The 20,007-nt window shown below is 48.2% G+C and overlaps 1 protein-coding gene across 4 annotated transcripts in view; it reads left to right on the forward strand.

Annotated features, from left to right (window-relative positions):
* Nucleotides 1-20,007, forward strand: part of LOC130121091 (mitogen-activated protein kinase kinase kinase 20-like) — a 45,582-nt gene that overhangs the window by 19,547 nt on the left and 6,028 nt on the right. For 2 of the 4 annotated variants that reach the window (XM_056289934.1, XM_056289935.1), the window contains exons 8-17: nucleotides 5,176-5,262; nucleotides 5,482-5,556; nucleotides 5,677-5,783; nucleotides 11,470-11,605; nucleotides 16,492-16,536; nucleotides 16,634-16,664; nucleotides 16,781-16,902; nucleotides 17,066-17,128; nucleotides 17,220-17,309; nucleotides 19,374-19,490. In XM_056289934.1, coding sequence (XP_056145909.1) covers nucleotides 5,176-5,262; nucleotides 5,482-5,556; nucleotides 5,677-5,783; nucleotides 11,470-11,605; nucleotides 16,492-16,536; nucleotides 16,634-16,664; nucleotides 16,781-16,902; nucleotides 17,066-17,128; nucleotides 17,220-17,309; nucleotides 19,374-19,490 — 873 coding nt within the window. Of the gene's footprint in view, nucleotides 1-5,175; nucleotides 5,263-5,481; nucleotides 5,557-5,676; nucleotides 5,784-11,469; nucleotides 11,606-13,111; nucleotides 14,330-16,491; nucleotides 16,537-16,633; nucleotides 16,665-16,780; nucleotides 16,903-17,065; nucleotides 17,129-17,219; nucleotides 17,310-19,373; nucleotides 19,491-20,007 lie in introns of those variants that run through there. The other 2 variants (XM_056289933.1, XM_056289936.1) reach the window with 2 other exon arrangements.

Consider the following 20,007-nt stretch of genomic DNA (forward strand, 5'->3'; position numbering starts at 1 on the left):
GGTAGCATAGCGGTCTATTCCGTTGCCTACCAACATGGGGCTCGTCGGTTTGAATCCCCGGGTGGAAAGCCGGATGTGGGTATGTGTCCTGGTTGCTGCACTAGCGCCTCCTCTGGTCGGCTGGGGCGCCTGTTCGGGGGAGGGGGGACTGGGGGGAATAGCGTGATCCTCCCACGTGCTACGTCCCCCCGGTGAAACTCCTCACTGTCAGGGGAAAAGAAGCGGCTGGCGACTCCACATGTATGGGAGGAGGCATGTGGTAGTCTGCAGCCCTCCCCGGATAGGCAGAGGTGGTGGGGCAGCAACAGGGACAGCTCGGAAGAGTGGGGTAATTGGCCGAGTACATCCGGGGAGAAAAGGGGGAGGGGCCATAAAAAAGAACTGTCGGGTCCGATGGCGCTGGTCTTTTAACATCCCTCGTGCGGGTCTAGAGCAGACGAAGCTGCATTTTGTATTTACGCCCCAAGTAGACGGACCGCCCTGCCTGAGGACCTGAGAGAGGCCCCCACACTGGACACACTGAAAAGCAGGTTAAAAACCTTCCTATTAAAACAGCCTACGAGTAAGTTGTTAGTGTGTGTGTTTTATATATTTTGTTATCTTTATTTATTCTGCTCTGATTGGTGTTTATGGCACCGTTACTTATTTCACTAACTCAGTTTTAAACTTGTCTGTACTTTTATAAAACTCGTCTGTACTTTTTATGTGGGGGGGAGGGGCATTTTATTGCTTTATTGCGTGGAGCACTTTGTGTTACATTTGTTTGTATGAAAAGTGCCACACCAATAAAGTCTGATTATTCGCCCCGTTCACACTTGGTTTTAAAAGGCGTTCTGGGCGATGGGCTCACCAGTGGACAGCGAGACACACCGCCGTTTACACCCGTGTCTGTCACGCGTCTACAAATGCGTCCTGCCGATCACAGATTTTGTTACGAAGAAGAAGAAGACGAAGGGTTACTGTTACGTCACTTCCGCTACCAGGTCAAAGGGCGTCAGTCAAGCGCCAGATTTGCCTACTAATGTTTGAAGATGTTTACAGCACTAATGTACATGTACGGACTGTTCCAGCTGCTGAGGCTGGCAGGACCGATTCTTCTGCCCAGATGGAGGTTAGGCGTCTCGTTTCACCTGTACTCCACCCACCTACACCCCCCTCTCCATTTTTTCGAAAGGTGGCGCGCTGTTATCGTAACAGCCACCACGTCCTGCATTGATGACGTGTTTCCTGTTAGGGCTCGTCGGGGACGCATCAGGACGCGTTAGCGTTCACACTACAAAAGGTATGTGGTCAGATGCGTCCCGGACCACCTCGCCAAGCGGTTTGAGTAACCGGGTCACAACACGTTTCGGTGGTCGTTTACACTTGTTTAGCGCCGTCCCCTCGTGATCCGATCGCAAAAAAAAAAAAAAAAACGCATTTTAAAACCAAGTGTAAACGGGGTGATCGATTGGTTAAAAAAAAAAAAAAAAAAAGGATTTGGGTTTACCGAAGTAGTCGGAACCCAAAATGTTAACGGTTCGGTTCGAGAGGACCGAACGCGCTTCATTCGAGACCCGGGTGATCCTCTCATTGCGTTATTTTAGGGCTGGAATTGCACCACTTTCTGATCTTGCAAACTGCCATCGCCGAGAAAATGAACTGTCAGTCAGCTGGCGCTCCCTCGGCGCGGCGGAAAGGACAGACGTTCAGAAATGACATTTTCAGTCTTGCACGTGCTCGCTGGCTGAAGTGAACTACAGGAGGGCTTCTGACCTTTGCAGAGGCGCTGCCTCTTAGGGAGTCACGGCATTTTTGTCACTCTCGGATTCCTGTGAGTGGCTGTCTACATTTATTATATATTTTTAATAATATATATATATATTTATTAATCCCCGTGGGGGGGGGGGAATTCTTCCTTTGCATTTAACCCATCCTAGCCTAGCGCCCGGGGACCAACTCCAGGTGGTCTCACCAGGCCTCGGTCAGGGGCACAGACGGGAGTACTGACCCTAACATGCATGTCTGTCTGATGGTGGGGGGGAACCCACCGCAGACACGGGGAGAACATGCAAACTCCGCACAGAGGACGACCTGGGGTGACCCCCCCACCCCACGGTTGGACAACCCCGGGGTTCGAACCCAGGACCTTCTTACTGTGAGGCGGCAGCGCTAACTGCTGGGGCCACCGTGCCTCGTTTGGAGGGTCTGAAAGTGTAATCTATTTCAGATTACTATTCATGTAATCAGTTTCACATTACTGATTACATGTTACACATGCCCCACACCATTACAATCGTTCAGGGTTGTATTCTGTAAATTGTGTTTTATTCTGAACACACAACATCCATTGCACGTCTGTCCGTCTTGGGACGGAGGTCCCTCCTCTGTTGCGCCCCCCTGAGGTTTCTCCCTGTTAGGGTCCTTATCCGATGCGAGGGTCTACTGACAGGATGCTGTGGACTTCACAGCACTTTTACAACTTAAAATTAATGTTACCGGTCAGGGATGGAAAACTCATTTTACTAATCTGAACCTGTTGGACGACCTTACTTGCAGAATCCACAGAGCAGTTACAAGTGGAAAGGGTTAATTGTTCTACCCCCCCCCCCCCACCACTCTTCTGAGCCGTCCCCGGTCGCTGCTCCACCCCCCTGCCGATCCAGGGAGGGCTGCAGACTACCACATGCCTCCTCCCATACATGTGGAGTCACCAGCCGCTTCTTTTCACCTGACAGTGAGGAGTTTCACCAGGGGGACGTAGCACGTGGGAGGATCACGCTATTCCCCCCAGTTCCCCCTCCCCCCTGAACAGGCGCCCCAACCGACCAGAGGAGGCGCTAGTGCAGCGACCAGCACACACGCCCACACCCGGCTTCCCACCTGCAGACACGGCCAATTGTGTCTGTAGGGACGCCCGACCAAGCCGGAGGTAACACGGGGACTCGAACCGGCGACCCCCATGTTGGTAGGCAACAGAACAGACCACTACACTACCTGGACGCCCCCGGGTTCATTCTTAAAGTGCTCATGTCTCTCACACTGAAACACTATTGAATCATCAATAGTGCAGTTTCAAATGCGTCATTTTACATCACGGCGTAACCACATGTTCATCATTTCTGATGAAAAGGGACTTTTTCAAACTCACATTTCCATTTAACCACTTCCACTTGTTGCATAATCCAGCCAGTTGACAGATGAGTTTTCCCCCTGGTGTGGATACCGTGATTTTTAACTACAGGGCAACACGTTCATCGTAACTTGATTAGTGGTATTTCTGGTGTGCCTGTGCACTCGCATTTGTCTGAGTGTGGTTCCCCTCCCCCTTTTTTTCTCCGAATTGTACTTTGGCCAATGACCCCACTCTTCCGAGCCGTCCCGGTCTCTGCTCCACCCCCTCTGCTGACCCGGGGAGGGCTGCAGACTACCACATGCCTCCTCCCATACATGTGGAGTCACCAGCCGCTTCTTTTCCCCTGGCAGTGAGGAGTTTCACCAGGGGGACGTAGCACGTGGGAGGATCACGCTATTCCACCCAGTTCCCCCTCCCCCCTAAACAGGCGCCCCGACCGACCAGAGGAGGCGCCAGTGCAGCGACCAGGACACATACCCACATCCGGCTTCCCACCCGCAGACACGGCCAGTTGTGTCTGTAGGGACGCCCGATCGAGCCGGAGGCAACACGGGGATTCGAACCGGCGATCCCCGTGTTGGTAGGCAACGGAATAGACCGCCACGCCACCCGGACGCCCCGTCTGTGCATGGTTTTGATTATATTTGTCCTTATTTCTCTGCGGTGATGAAGAAGGCGTAAAGTCGTGAGTGACAGAGTCTATGGGCATTCGAGCGCCTGACTCGTGAGCGCCATCACCAGCCCGGGGACACACAACAGGCTCCGGAGGCTAGCCAGTATCTGGGCCACTATCTTGTGAATTTAAGCTATTTACAAACTAGTTAAACACCATCCAAGAGACGCCTCTGGTAAGAAAACTGCAGCGCCGTGCTTCACGGCAGCGTGGCGCTGCAGCAGCTTCCTGTCATGAGGCTTCACGCGTCTCTGTTAAACGCCACCCTGTCAAAGTCGGGCGTTTTCACATTAATCTCCTTTGTGGTTTGTTTTCCAGCGGGTCTCTTGAGAATTCAGCTGAAATGGTTTTGCTTCCCAGTTGTGGCTCCTCAGTCTCGCCACCAGGCCCCCCGCCGCAGCAGACCCGGCTTCTTCTGAATGGCTTTTAGCCCGTTATCCTCGCTAGGCTATTATCCGAAACGACTGGTTGGACTAATTTGTATATTCCGGCCGGGCTTCAAGAGCGATTGCCAAGTATCTTCGTTTCGAAATGCCAAGATATACTGGCAGGTCAACAAAACAGTAATAACAGAAAATCAGTCTTTGGTTTTGATGCACAAATGAAGTAAAAGTACTGTTCTGCTGTGAGCTAACAGTGTTCCCTTCTCACCATCACCTCCACAACGGGTAGACCGAGCCTGTATACCTGTATACATCTGCATATGGCTGTATGTGTACCTATATATATATACATCTAGTACTACAGTTCCGCTATTTATTTATTTATTTGCCCCCCCCTTCTCTCCAATTGTACTTGACCAATTACCCCACCCCGAGCCGTCCCGGTCGCTGCTCCACCCACTCTGCCGATCCGGAGAGGGCTGCAGACTACCACATGCCTCCTCCCATACATGTGGAGTCACCAGCTGCTTCTTTTCCCCTGACCGTGAGGCGTTTCACCAGGGGGACGTAGCGCGTGGGAGGATCACACCATTCCCCCCAGTTCCCCCCCCCCGAACAGGCGCCCTGACCGACCAGAGGAGGCGCTAGTGCAGCGACCAGGACACATACCCACATCTGGCCTCCCACCCGCAGACACATACGGCCAATTATGTCTGTAGGGACGCCCGACCAAGCCGGAGGTAACATGGGGATTCGAACCAGCGATCCCTGTGCTGGTATGCAACAGAATAGACCGCCACGCCATCTGGACGCCCCTGGGAACAGTTCGGTTACTTTTTTATGAACTCTCGGTGCTCTCAGAGTTCATAAAAACGGAGTTTTATAAGAAAGCAATGTTTTCGTTTGACTCATTTTTTCAGTGACTGGCCCTGAGGAGTTGAGGAGGTGAGGAGGCCGTTGTTGTGTAGTGTGTTGCGAGTACAACTTTTTGTCTGTTGTGTCAGGTTCTGTGGGAGATGCTGACACGTGAGATACCGTTCAAGGGTCTGGAAGGATTACAAGTGGCCTGGCTTGTGGTGGAGAAAAACGAGGTAGTGTATGGCTCCCCTCTCCAATGCACACAGCATCACCCGGGTAATGACAAAAATGACCACCATAGCGATCATGCACTAGCTAGATGAACCCCTCATGCACAGGCAGGCCGAGTGCCATATTGTCACGCCGCACGCTGAATTGTGAAACACACGCTGTCACGGGTAGTGCAGCATTCACTTCCTCAATCTGCACGTGGCTGTGTGATTTCGTTTCAGAGGTTAACCGTTCCCAGCTGCTGTCCTGCCAGCTTTGCCGACCTCATGAGGAAATGCTGGACAACCGAGCCCAAGGTGAGAAGCCGTCTCGGGTCAACCGAGCAACCCCAAGCGGCGTGATCAAAACACGCTTTCGTCTGAAGGAGATGTACGGTCGAGCAAATGGCGGCCTGTTTTTTTTTCTTCCTCTCGTAGGAACGGCCCATGTTCAAGCAAATCCTCTCTACTTTGGAGTCCATGTCTAATGACAGCCAACTTCCCCAACAGTGCAATTCCTTCTTACACAACAAGGCTGAATGGAGGTAATGTGATCACCCATCCTTCAGGCCCGACATTTTTTTTTTTTTTTGAACATACTTCTTAAGCTCAGAGGAAATTTGTAACTCTGCCAAAGAAAGACATGGAAGTCGAGTTGACGGGGGCCACAGAATACTAAAAGGGACTTGAGTGTGCATATAGATCCTTAATAATGACACTGATAGCTACATAAAGGCAGGAAAAACTCCAAAGAATCACCCATCTGGATATACTTCCTCCCTTTACCCGTAAGGCCCTAAAAATAATCACCATCTTTTTCATGTAGAAGTGTTTAATTGGCCCGTATGAGCAGCTGGAGGTCTGGTGATGTTCAGCACAGCCTGAGTCTCAGCTGTTACTTTATTCTCTCTCTCTCTCCCTCTCTCTCTCCCTCTCTCTCTCTCTCTCCCTCCGTGGGTCTCCTTTGTGCCGAGGCTTTCCTCAGAACTCTTCTAACGTTAGCATCATGTCCAGCCATCTGCACGGGGAACATATATATGAGCACCAGAAAAGTGGGAATCATAACATGTGTGACACACAGAGGCACTTGTTTCTTTTTTTTTTTAGCCCAGAAGGTTTTCGAGGCTGATATCATACCATTAGTCAGTGGGAAGAGAAATGTGATTAAAGGGTGAGTTTTAAAGGATGAGTTTGGTTTACGACAGTCCCAGGGCAGACAGATGTTGTATTAACCCCGGGACCCGGGGGGGTTATGTTGTGGTTTGTCATTACTCGGCTCAGGTAGTAGAAGCCATGTGCTTGTCAGGTGTAGATGCACCGTGTGCGCATGGGCACAGTTTAAATGTATGGCGATAGCGCAGAAAGCTCTCGAGTGAGCAGCTGTCACTGCAGCTGATTTCACCGGCTTGGTCGTGTGCATTCGTACTAAATGTGCCCATTATAACTCAGCCGGCATCGAGCACTCATATAACTGTGTACCGAACCTGGAAGGGAAATTCTGCTCTGAAAGTGCCACAGACAGGTCAAGTTCAGAGTCAGATAGCCCAGAGTAGCACCCCTCAAGCTGGCGTGGATTCAATGTCTTGTTCAAGGGCACTTCCGGAAGGTGGATGCTTGCCGAGACACAAGCTCTAACCCTATTTCTTAGGACGAAGGGTTATGCTGTGCCTTCTTAACTTGTCTTAATGTATGCTACATGTAGTATTAAAGGATAATTCTATTTTTTTACAACTTGGATCTTATTTTTGCCATCATGCTTATCAGTTATGAGAACGCTTTATTCACCAACTTCATCGTCGAGATTTTGGTCAATGGACCACCGCTGGGCACCTTGCATCTCATGGAGCATCAGAACACGTGACAGATATGTGTCAACAAGTCCAATTTCAAACAGCTAGTAGAACCACACATTTTTAAGTGAAATCAAACATGCAAGTTGGAAGTTACTACCCAAAATATCCAATATTGTCAATGGTCACTTACAATGTTGAGCTACTTCCTGGTTCGACTTGCAGGAATGACCTTCAGAGCCGATCCTTGATGTAATCCCACCTCCACCTTGAACCCATTTGTCATCCCTGCTGCACACCTCATCACTGTCACACTGCGCTCATACATATCCTGCACCACTCCTACACACTTCTCTGCCACTCTCGGCTTCCTCATACAATACCACACCTCCTCTCTCGGAACCCTGTCATATGCTTTCTCTAAATCCACAAAGACACAATGTGACTCCTTCTGGCCTTCTCTATACTTCTCCATCAATATTCTCAAAGCAAACATCACATCTGTGGTGCTCTTTCATGGTCTGAAACCATATTGCTGCTTGCTGATCGTCACCTCTCCTCCTAACCTAGCTTCTATTACTCTTTCCCAAATCTTCATGTTGTGGCTGATCAACTTTATACCTCTGTAGTTGCTACAGTTCTGCACATCACCCTTGTTCTTGAAAATCGGTACCAGTATGCTTCTTCTCCACTCCTCAGGCATCCCCTCACTTTCCAAGATTGTGTTTAACAATCTAGTTAAAAACTCCACTGCCATCTCTCCTAAACACCTCCATACCTCCACAGGTATGCCATCTGGACCAACTTCCTTTCCACTCTTCATCCTCTTCATAGCTGCCCTCACTTCCTCCTTGCTAATCCACCACACATCCAGATTCACTATCCCCACATCATCCAACCTTCTCTCTCTCTCATTTTCTTCATTCATCAGCCCCTCAAAGTATTCCTTCCCCCTTCTCAACACACCCCCTCGCTTGTCAGCACATTTCCATCTCTATCCTTCATCACCCTAACCTGCTGCACATCCTTCCCAGCTTGGTCCATCTGTCTAGCCAATCGGTACAAGTCCTGTTCTCCTTTCTTAGTGTCTAACCTCTCATAGAACTCACCATACGCCTCTTATTTTGCCTTTGCCACCTCTCTCTTTGCTTTACGCTGCATCTCCTTGTACTCCCGTCTACTTTCTTCATCTCTCTGACTATCCCTCTTCTTCTTTGCTAACCTCTTCCTCTGTATACTTTGCTGTACTTCCTCATTCCACCACCAAGTCCCCTTGTCTTCCTTCCTCTGTCCTGATGACGCACCAAGTACCTTCCTTGCTGTCTCCCTCACTATTTCTGCAGTGGTTGCCCAGCCATCCGGCAACTCTTCACTACCACCCAGTGGCTGTCTTAACTCCTGCCTGAACTCAACACAACAGTCTTCCTCCTTTAACTTCCACCATTTGATCCTTGGCTCTGCCTTCACTCTCTTCCTCTTCTTGATCTTCAGAGTCATCCTACAGACCACCATCCAATGCTGCCTAGCTACATTCTCCCGTCACCACCTTGCAGTCTCCAATCCCTTTCAGATTTCACCTTCTACATAAGATATAGTCCACCTGTGTGCACTTTCCTCCACTCTTATACGTCACCTTGTGTTCCTCCCTCTTCTTGAAATATGTATTCACCACAGCCATTTCCATCTTTTTCACAAAATCCACCACCATCTGTCCTTCCACATTTCTCTCCTCGACACCATACCTACCCATCACCTCCTCATCACCTCTGTTCCCTTCACCAACATGCCCATTGAAGTCCGCTCCAATCACCACTCTCTCCTCCTTGGGTACCCTCTCCACCACTTCATCCAACTCACTCCAGAATTCTTCTTTCTCTTCTATCTCACACCCAACTTGTGGGGCATATGTGCTGATAACATTCATCATCAAACCTTCGATTTCCAGCTTCATACTCATCACTCTGTCTGACACTCTCTTCACCTCCAGCACACTCTTGACATACTCTTCCTTCAGAATGACCCCTACCCCATTACTCCTCCCATCCACACCATGGTAGAAGAGTTTGAACACACCTCTGATGGTCCTGGCCTTACTCCCTTCCACCTGGTCTCTTGCACACACAGCATATCTACCTTCCTTCTCTCCATATCAGCCAGCTCTCTCCCTTTACCAGTCATGGCGCCAACATTCAAAGTTCAGACTCTCACCTCCACACTCTTACCCTTCCTCCTCTCCCGGTACCTCTGGACATGCCTTCCCCCTCTCCTCCTTCACCCAACAGTAGCATAGTTTCCACCGGCACCCTGCTGGCCAACAGCACCAGTGGCGGTCGTAGGTATCCCGGACCTTGACAGAGCCGGTATGGAAATCTGATCCACATATTTGATTTGGCAAAGGTTTTACACTGGATGCCCTTCCTAACGCAACCCTCCCAATTTATACGGGCTTGGGATCGGCACTAAGAATGCACTGGCTTGTGCATCCTAACTGGCTGGGTTCATCTTCCCTCTGGTCCTAATAATCATTTTTTTTTAAAAAAACCTCCACTGTGCTGTAGGAAATGCCGTCCTTCAGATGAGATGTTAAACCGAGGTCCTGACTCACTGTGGTCATTAAAGATCCCATGGCATTTATAGCAAAGTGTAGGGGGTCCCCCAATGTCCTGGCAAAATTCCCAACCTAGTTGTCTCCATCTGGCCACCTAATCATCCTCCCATGTAATTCACTCAATGATTCCTCCCTCTCCACCTCAAGCTGATGTGTGGTGAGCATTCTGGCACAAAATGGCTGCTGTGCATCATCCAGGTCGATGCTACACATTGGTGGTGTTTTAGTGAGTTTTTCCCCTTCACTGGGAAGCACTTTGGGTGTCTAGATAAAGCGCTATATAAATGTAATCTGTTATTACAATAGGTAGTAGTAGTCATCCACTGCCTTCCCTGCCAGTGCAAGTGAGAAGTCATAGATAATGGGAAATCATGTACACAGTCGGCGGCACGGTGGCGTAGTGGATAGCGTGGTCGCCTCATAGCAAGAAGGCCCTGGGTTCGAGCGAGCCCCGGGGTAGTCCAACCTTGGGGGTCGTCCCGGGTCGTCCTCTGTGTGGAGTTTGTATGTTCTCCCCGTGTCTGTGTGGGTTTCCTCCGGGAGCTTTGGTTTCCTCCCACAGTCCAAAGACACGTAGGTCAGGTTAAGATTGTCCCTAGGTGTGTGTGTGTGTGTGTGTGTGTGTGTGGGCCCTGTGTGATGGCCTGGCGGCCTGTCCAGGGTGTCTCCCCGCCTGCCGCCCAATGACTGCTGGGATAGGCTCCAGCATCCCCGCGACCCTGAGAGCAGGATAAGCGGTTCGGATAATGGATGGATGGATGTACACAGTCTAAGCACGGTGGCCCAGTGATTAGCACTGTTGCCTCACAGCAAGAAGGTCCTGGGTTCGAACGCCAGGCCACCCCATTATATATCATTCCTGATATGCACAACGACAAAAACTATGAAAATAAGAGCCAGGCTGTAAAAAGCTGGAATTATCCTTTAATACCTCGACATGTCAATGCAATTAAACCAGTATTGTCTGGATGGGGAGTAAAATCAGGGTGACCGATAAGCAAACTTCTCCACTGAACGTCAAACATGCTAGAGGCCTCGATCTGTACCAGTCTGGTTAGGCCAGCTTGAGCACATGCCATAGTCTTTCTTCTGTTGTCGCTTCATGAATTTCAGAGAAAATAAGTTTTTCTGCTTTACTATTAAGCAAAGGTGCAGCGGAGAGGAAAAGGCCAAGACAGAGGAACAATGCAGGGTGGGGGGGGAGGCGAGAGAGGCCAAAGGAGTTTGTCAGGGAAATGGTAAGCGTGAGGATCACTCTCGTGGGGAGTGGAGCAACAGTGGAAATTCTTTGAGATGGTAAGCGTAGGGGCGGACTTGGAGAAGCTGGAGGGTAGAAAGGAGTCAAGGGTGGGCCTTCCCGCCTGGTCATGTGGGTTTATAAATAGTTAGTGTGAGAACTGTTATTGGCCTCAGCAATGGCTTTCCACAGAGGTACACCACAGAGCCCCACCTGCTGGTCAATACAAAGTTCAAAGTCAACCTCAGCCTAGTGCCTTTTCTGTTGCCAGTGCTTCATCAGGATATCTAAAGGATTCATACTTCATATTTTCATACTTCAAAAATACATACTCGCATACTTCACTCCGCTTTGCCCTGATACACTGCAGTTGCTTTATCGTTTCAGCCATTATGTATTTATTGAAACAGTTTAGTTCCTGCAGGCCCTGCGACCCTCAGAGCAGGCTAAGCGGTTTGGATAATGGATGGACGGATGGCGTTCCTGCATGAACGAAAAGTGCCTTGTAGAGAGCTTTACGTCAGTATTTACTAGAGCCAGTTTGGTGGCACACGGAAGTTATTATTCTTGAACGTCCATTTTGATGTGTTGCGCAGGTGCGAGATTGAAGCCACGATCGAGAGGCTTAAAAGACTGGAGCGAGACTTGAGTACCAAAGAGCAGGAGCTGAAGGCGAGGGAGCAGCGCCTGAAGATGTGGGAGCGTAAACTCCTCGAGCAGTCCAACTCCCCGGTGAGTCTCACAATCCTCTCTGCACCTTTGCCCACCCGCGCCGATGGGACACCCACCTGCCACATACTGTCACGTGGTCACAGAGCAACACCTCGGCTCACCCCCGACCCCGCCACCGGGATTCACAAGCGACGTGTGCTTATGTCACAGTTTGCAGCGGTTCTCCCCACAGCCAGACGGGAGAGCATCCCCCCTTGCTTCGGGCGTGATCTGTCTGGGTTGGAGTGGAAATAGGAGGGGAATGGAAATAAAAAGAGCGAAATGGAAAGGAAGAAAAAGCAATGAGGAGCTCGGTGGTGGGCTTGTAGGTTTAGCAGACACTGTTGGTAGTGCTGTATCTATTCGGGGCGGAGTGCATGACTGCCCTAGTGAGCACGCTTACAGCACGACGCACGGCCGTCACCTCTCAGGATGTGCAGCGTAAATGCATCGTCTCCAGTCTCCATCCTCGTGGGACTGCAACGCTAGGCAAAATCACCGACCCGTTTTCCCTGGCTTTGCGATTTTGGTAACACTTTCTATGAAGCTTGCATCTATAACGCCCTATAAGCACCTATAACGCCCTATAAGCATCAATTGCATCTATAAGGCCCGTACTTTCCTATAATTTGTATTACAATGACTAACGGCTATGGATGAAGACTGTGAAATAGCACTGAAGTCTCATTATGCATCTCTACAAAACTTCAGCAAAACAAGTTGGCTATGATGCATTATGACATCTGACAGAGAAACAGGCTAATGATGACATATTTATAATGCATAAATCCCTTTTAAATTGACATAATGTGTCATAAAGGTGGTTATGAGGTGTTGTGAGGGCGTATACATGGTTATAATGAATCTTGCAATGACTTATAGCTACACTTATAGGGCATTATAGATGCTTATAGGGCGTTATAGATGCAAGCTTCATAGAAAGTGTTACCGCGGTTTTCTTTCCCTTGCATGTGAACAAAAGCTTTCACTTTTTCAAACGGCCCACGTGGTTATTCACGCCACGCACAACGTCATGCTGCAGGCCATGTGCCGTTTTTCTGTTTCTTGGCCGTGTCGCCGCTGAACTGCCTGCATTCATTAAGCTGACGCCACGCAGCATCGCACTCACGGCAGCTGATCGTGTAGACATGCGATCAGCTCCGCTAAACTGAAATCTGTCACTTGTCAACACGTGAATTGTATGATCCACTTTTCCAAAAGTCAACACAACCGCTGAGGGAGGGATGTTAGAGTCTTTTGTTTTGTACTTTTCCTCTTCTTTCCTTCAGTTCTGTCGCTTCACTGTTCTTCTTTCCAGTGTTTTCTCCATTCACTTCATTTTACCCTCTTGTTTTTGAAAATCACTTGTTGTGTTTAGTGAAAAAAAAAAAGATTCATTTTCCTTTGTTCCACTTGGTTTGTGTGGTCCAAAAGTAATTTCCATTCTTCCTTTTCTTCTCCATCCTCTGTTCCTCTCTCTTCTCTTCCTCCATCCCCTTTGTCCTCTCTCATGTCTCTGCCTTTCAGCTCTTCTTTCCCGTTTCAAGAAAGATAAGTTCTGAGTCGTTCTATGAGTCTAAGACGGAGGAGTCAAACAGTTCCCAGATGTCGTGTCAGATCACAGCCTCCGATAGCGGGGAGGTAGACAGGAGGAGTCTGCAGGCCATGATGGAGGGCTTTGGGGACATGTTTTCCTCGGACACTGGCCGTCCAGTCCTGCACTCCGGCATGCAGGTCAACATGCAGGCCAAGCAAAATTCTTCCAAGTCCAGCTGCGTCCGAGAGGGACGCAAAATCAACATGGCTGTCGGAATGGGACGCTTTAGCTGGTCCGATGACAGCGATTAAAACCTTGCCCGGTTCTGAAAATTGCCACAGCCGGTTCTGTCGCGCCTGTCCACCGCTGGTTTTTAGGAACACCTTGCGTAAAGCATGATGCATCACACACTCGTTTGTATGGAAGCGCACTTTTTACAAATGTTGCTCATGACGTCATTTAGTTCATTGTGTGCATCATTGTGTTTTTTACGTGTCAGATTCTCCAGTGAACTGTGTGTCACTGTGTGGAGTGCCAACTGTCCTTTCTATTTGGTCCATAGTTTTATTTAAAAAAACCCCACTTATGATGGAGCCAATGCTCAGTGGAACACAAAAGTGCAGCCACCATCGCATGCAATGTATGTGAACCCCTCTACCTACGTGGCCCTTATGGATGTGATTTATGTCTAATGTACTGGATGTATAGGGCCGTGCTGTGAAGAAAGCGCCACGAGCGCCCGGTGCATAGAGGAGGCGAGGCTTTTATGATGAAGTGACATTTTGCTGACATTAAGATTGGTCAATTTGTTCTGGATGCGGCTGAGCACAGTCGCCGAGATGGAGTCTCTCGCTAGAATAAGAAAGTACATGTTGTTTCCCCCGACTGACCCAGGGTTTATATCGGGAGTCCCGACTTCTCATCCTCCCTCTCCGTTTACCGTTTGAGACAGGGTACGGCGTGTCAAGACCCGCATTTAAAAGAAATCACAGTGACGACTGCGTCTTTAGGGTTTGTAGTGCATGCATGCATGGTATAAATTAAATGGTGTAGTTATGCATAGACAGCCTTGACCACAGGCCATTATTTAATTAGCCCTGTGTAATGACTTGTACATGAGTGTACCTAATCTCGTGTTACAGTGTCACCATCAAATTAACTACAATATAGTTTTTTCTGGTTTTGTTCTCTTACACAGGCGCAGACATTTATATACCTTTAACCAATCACTGGGCAGCACGGTGGCCCAGTGGTTAGCGCTGTCGCCTCACAGCAAGAAGGTCCTGGGTTCAAACCCCGGGGTCGTCCAACCTTAGGGGTCGTCCTCTGTGTGGAGTTTGCATGTTCTCCCCCGTGTCTGCGGTGGATTTTCTCCGGGTGCTCCAGTTTCCCCCACTGTCAAAAAAAAAAGAAAGAAGAAAGAAGACATGCATGTTAGGGTCAGTACTCCCGTCTGTGTCCCTGACCGAGGCATGGCAAGACGAACTGGAGTTGGTCCACGGGCGCTGCACGGCGGCTGCCCCACGCTCCTAGCTACACGGCTAGCGTGGGTTAAATGCAGAGCGTGATTTCCCTACAGGGATCAATAGAATATATCAATATCGAAATCAAAAATGTAAAAAAAATAATCAAGCTGTCTGAACTGTCATCCAATTGTCTGACATCGAGCGTCCAGATTTGTGCTTGTCAGTTGTGAAACTCCTCAAGTACGAGCCATCCCTATTCGGAGCCGGTTTGTCAAATTATTCTCACAGTTCGCACCCCTTGGATTAAGAGTTTAGGTCCGTGTTATGTTGTTTCTGGAGGAGGGCATCACATGCCCGAGCGTAGCCCGTGAGATTATTCTCTTAAGCAGGAGTCGGGTGTCTTTCGACAGTCTAATGAGGGTGCGATTCTCCGAACCGCCTCCCGCTCCTATGCCTTTGCTTGCTAACCACCTGTTGTGCAGTCAACCGAGCCCAGGTTGGACGAATTGACACAGACTTTAACTGATATTTACACTTCACTTTGTGAAATTCAACCACTTATCTTAACCTGTCCATCACGAGAGCATGCCTAGCATACCTGTTCAGGTCACCGGTGAGGTGTTGTGGCATATTTTTCTGCATTCTTCTGTTTTGTTTTTTTTTCCTTCAATAAACCATTTTCATTCAGCACTCTGCTTTCTTTTCTTTCTCGGGTTGTTTTTGGCAAAGGTGCACCAAAAACTGTGCTCCTACAACCGTGTGTCAGTTACTCTGTACGGCATTCTGTACAGAGCAGATAAAACGCCACGCTGTAGTCCAGAACACCACAGCCTGTGGTGGCTCCTGTGACAGAAATATTACTTGGGTTCTTGTCAATCCTGTGTTCAAGCTACCATGTGACTCCCCCCCCCCCTCTTGGGCGTGTGGTAAGAACATCTGATTAACCACTTGGCCCACATGGGGGCAGGATTGCATGAGTTTAACTGAACTTCCCATCCTTCTTTAAAATGCAAAATGCTTTGCAGCGTCGGCTCGTCTCCGCCCCACGCCCCTGATTTTCCTATCCCATCTGAGCATCATTTCTCTTTGCCGACAACAACACGCTTTAGATTTCAATAAACGGAAGATAGCAAGTCATATGTGTGGTACAGTATGGCTGCTCAAAATGGGATGTTATGTCACCCTAATTGGGTCACATTGACAAGTGGAACTTTGTCAATGTGGGGACGTTTTAGAAACTGTTTACTTCCGTATCGTGGGACCGGTGTGGGCGGAAAATTGCTGCAGGGTGAGAGTGTTTTAGAAAGCTGGCTGCACAGAGGCATATGGCAAATGCAATCCATCGAGACCGCCACTCACTTCATAATCTGAACCGTTATCAGATGCCATGGGAAGGCGGCGGCGAAAGGGGATAACTCGTTCATTTAGTCATCTTTCCTCCAATTTTGGACTGCAGTGCTTCTGTCATTATGCACCAGACTCATGATCATAATGATGAAGTCTTTATTTTGGCTAGCAAGCTTCTGCCCGAGTAGGTTTAATAAGCCATAAATGATTTGCAGTTCAGATAAATTCTGCTGGATCAGTCAGATGGATGTTGCACTGACGCAGACCATTTAGAAGCCAGATATCTTAGTTGCACCGCACAACAACAGGCAAAGTAATTGCTTCAAAAACCTGGAAAAACATGATGATTTTTCCATTTTGCAGCACTTATGCAAGTCTTGCGAGTTTTACTTTGGATGCCGTGGGATAACAGCTCTTGGTCTGTGTTCAGAAATCGTGCCGTCCAAAAATGTGACCACTGACAAACACATACAGTGCACACATTTTCCACTGTTTTGGCTCGTCCACGTTAAATATCCCCCGAGGCTAGTTCTGTTTATCCTTTGTTTCCTATGCAGTTGTTGCCCACCCTTGACATCTATACCTGGACGGAGGAACATGTGGTGAGGATTAATGCATTTTCCTCGTATCTACGCATTGTATCTCGCTACTCCTACTGCCATTCTTAACATAAATATACTTCTGTTTTTATGCCTACAGTACTTCTGGATGCAACAAATATTTGGTTCAGGTTTGATTTTTCCCCCTCTTACTGTAACATCACATCAGATCAATTACCTTAAGCCTCTGATTCCTTGTTTTTGTGCTCGGTGGTGCAAAATTTGTTTGTTTCCTCATCTCTCTCAGGAGAGGGCGTCTGTGACCTATTTAAGGAAAACCACATCACAGGAAAGATGTTGCTGTTGCTCACAGAAACAGACATGCGGGACATGGGGGTCAAATCCAAAGGTCACATCATACGCCTGAAGGTGAGGCATAGTTAAACCCCTGACCACAGCTATGAAGAAAATGTATTAATGCAAACAAGCTGTGTCATTCAAACACATCCGCGGCTGCACATCCAGCCGGGACAAGAGCCAAGCTAATTCATGTGGGGAATCGTTCTGAGCATCACATTTCCTTTTCCGGCAGGGGGAAATCGAGAAGCTGGCCACTGATTACTTCACGTTCATCCACTTCCCACCACTGTTGAAGGTAGAGTATCATAAAATTTCTCCTTCATCCTGCGGATGAATCCTCCCTGATTGTCAATGCATTCGTCCTCCCGGACACCCTTTCTTCCCAGGATGAGCTGGAAGAGGAGGTCGAAGGAATCAAGATTGTGAATCTGGAGCTGGTGTTCGGGTACCACTGGAAAGCAGGGAAGGGAAACTCTGTAAGTTGCATCCAGATGCCAAGACAAACAACTGGTGTAGACGATCATCTGCTGGTTTGAGCAAACCAAAGTGATATTAACAGTTTTGTTTTGTTTCTCGTTGACCATTTAGCTTGCATAGCTCGTCTTTTTTAAACTGTAATTAACAGGGTTTTTTTTCAAATGGATGTACAGGGCAATATTTTTGTTTGCGGGTAGAACAACCTTCATTCCAAACGCCGGCGCTGAGGATTTCCATCCTGACCTCCATCAAAAACGTTGAACACCCTTATACTGAGAAGAATCATTGCCACCGCTAGACATGTACTTTACAAAAACCCCCCCCCAAAAAAACCTGAAAATATATATTTAATTTTCAGCTCGCCCTGCACCACATCCACCTCGACTTGTTCAGAGCCCTTTGTTAGGGTCTCAAACTGCGGAGAAAGGCTGGCTCTCCACTTGCTGTTTGAATTTAATCAAAAATAGCCCATTTAGCCAGAAGTCATTTTCTTTTTAAAAGGCAAATGTTATTTAATCTTTCAGCTGTTCATTGTCCCATCATAAATAGTCCTCTTTCAGTGTGTTCGGCAGGGCTGAAACGAGCCTGCTAATTGCCTCCCATTTCTTCTGACATGTGGTGGTTTAGTGGGTAGAAAACACAGCAGGGAGAAGGAAACAGGAGGCTGAGAAAATGAGAGCTAATTATTTTCCCCTGCCTGGTGTCAGGTTCCGTGTCAGCCTTGTTTTTACAAACTGGAAGTTTTTTTCTTTTTTTTTTTCTTTTGCACTAAATAAAACAAACCCGCACTGCTTTTTTTTTTTTTTTCTCCTTCCTTCGCCCCTCTTTGCTGGCGATGTCATGGAAGCAGCTGCACTTCTCAAAGACAAAATGAGGGCCTGCGATTGTGCGGCCACCATCTGACAGCCACTGAGGGTCCCCTACTAATGAGGATATCACTGCGCAGCCAAGTGAAAGGTGCTGAATAATGCATGAGTTGTCATTAGACGCACTCTGGTCCTGGGCATCATTACCAGACATTGTTTCTGCTGGAGTGATTAGACTACCGTGGACCTGGGAGCCCCCGTGTGACTGGCCAGAGCCGACACCGGGCCAACACGAGGCCACCGGTTGTGTTTCTGAGCCAGAGGCTTATAGGTGCTCTCTCTCTTTGAGCCATTTGCAGCCCCTGGGGGACGTCGCAGGAGAGGGCTGAGACCCCTCAGACGAGTGTGTTAGTGCCACTCCTCTGATGTCTTCCTCTGTGATCCCCACACAATAGATTGGCCTGCACCGTGAACCCCGTGTGGTTAAGCAGTGACCTGTGGTTTCATGGCTGGCGGTTGGGGATTGGTGGAGTCATTACTGCTTCGTCACCCGATTCAATATGCAGGAGAACCAGGGTTGGGGTTTGGTCAGATTCGTGCCTCCCGGTGAGGATTTGATGTGTGTCACATGCCGCAACTCATGGAAATACACAAGGTTCAACCAGACAGCAACAACATTAGCGTTAGCGACATGGTTATTTCACTGAAAACGGGCCTACGGTATCCCCGGCCCGAGACCAAGTCGGGGGCCAAAAAACATCATCAACTCCAAAGTTTCTGAAGGAAAATAAATTGCCATCAAGTTGTTCAGCCATTTACGGTAACAAATTCTGATCAAAAAGTGCGGCGCTGGCTTCCTATAATTTTGAATATGTCAGTTTAATTAGCAAGAAAAACAATAAATAACAAGGTGCCGTTTTCTTTTTAAATTGGCCGTTTCAGTAGCCCACTCAACATGGCCCGAGGAGGCTGTACGGGGATAACTCAAATTATATTCGGCGAGAGATTATTATTTGCAGTCTCCTTGTCATTTCATTTTATTAGATCAAATCAACATTTCAGTTTTCAGCCACGGCGTCCCTAATAATTGGCCACCGGCATCGAACCACCTCTAGGTTGTGCTGTTGGTTTATGAACAAGAGTAAACAAGTTGTGTGAGAAGAAGAACAGCAAAGCTGAACTTTATCATATGGCACAGTGGTCGTGGACTGGTTCTGAGCCAACCTGCCGTTTCTCCCCACTGCTTCTGTTCTGAAGGACTGCAAGTGGAAAATGTACATGGAGCTCGACGGCGACGACGTCGCAATAACGTACATCAAGGACGTCATCTTCAATACCGGCCGACCGGATGTGGACGTCTGCAAGATGACGAAGGTGCGGTCAGAAATGTATTTTCTTACATGAAACCGGAAGGGCTCCCCCCCCCCCCGGCCCGGCCTGAACGTCACACTGGTGTAGACTAAATCTGAGCAGCAGAATATTTACGGGTGATTCTTCAACGAAGGGAGTTTTTCTGTCCCCAGGGTAGATTTTCAATTAAAAAAAAAAAAAAAGGCTTAAAAAAATTATTGTATGTGTTAGCGTTAGGTGGTGTTAGCTCTGAAAAAACAGATTTGTGTCTCTGCGATGACATTTTAATACTTTTCCAGTATGTTGAAAATTCAAATGTGCCAGAATTTCACTGTTTTGGGCTGGTCCCCAACCCAGACTTTTGAACTTCCCCTCTGTAACAAAGTAACCAAAATGGTTAAATTCATTAAAGCTTTACTTTGTATCTTCTCATAGTAATCTAAAAAGACATATTTCAAGTTCACATGGTTTTTAAATATGTGCAATTTGCAAATTTCTTTTATAGTTAGATATCGCCGTCCCTCATCCATCTGTCATTACC

Source organism: Lampris incognitus, chromosome 11 (assembly GCF_029633865.1).
Source record: "Lampris incognitus isolate fLamInc1 chromosome 11, fLamInc1.hap2, whole genome shotgun sequence".
Classification (NCBI taxonomy): domain Eukaryota; kingdom Metazoa; phylum Chordata; class Actinopteri; order Lampriformes; family Lampridae; genus Lampris; species Lampris incognitus.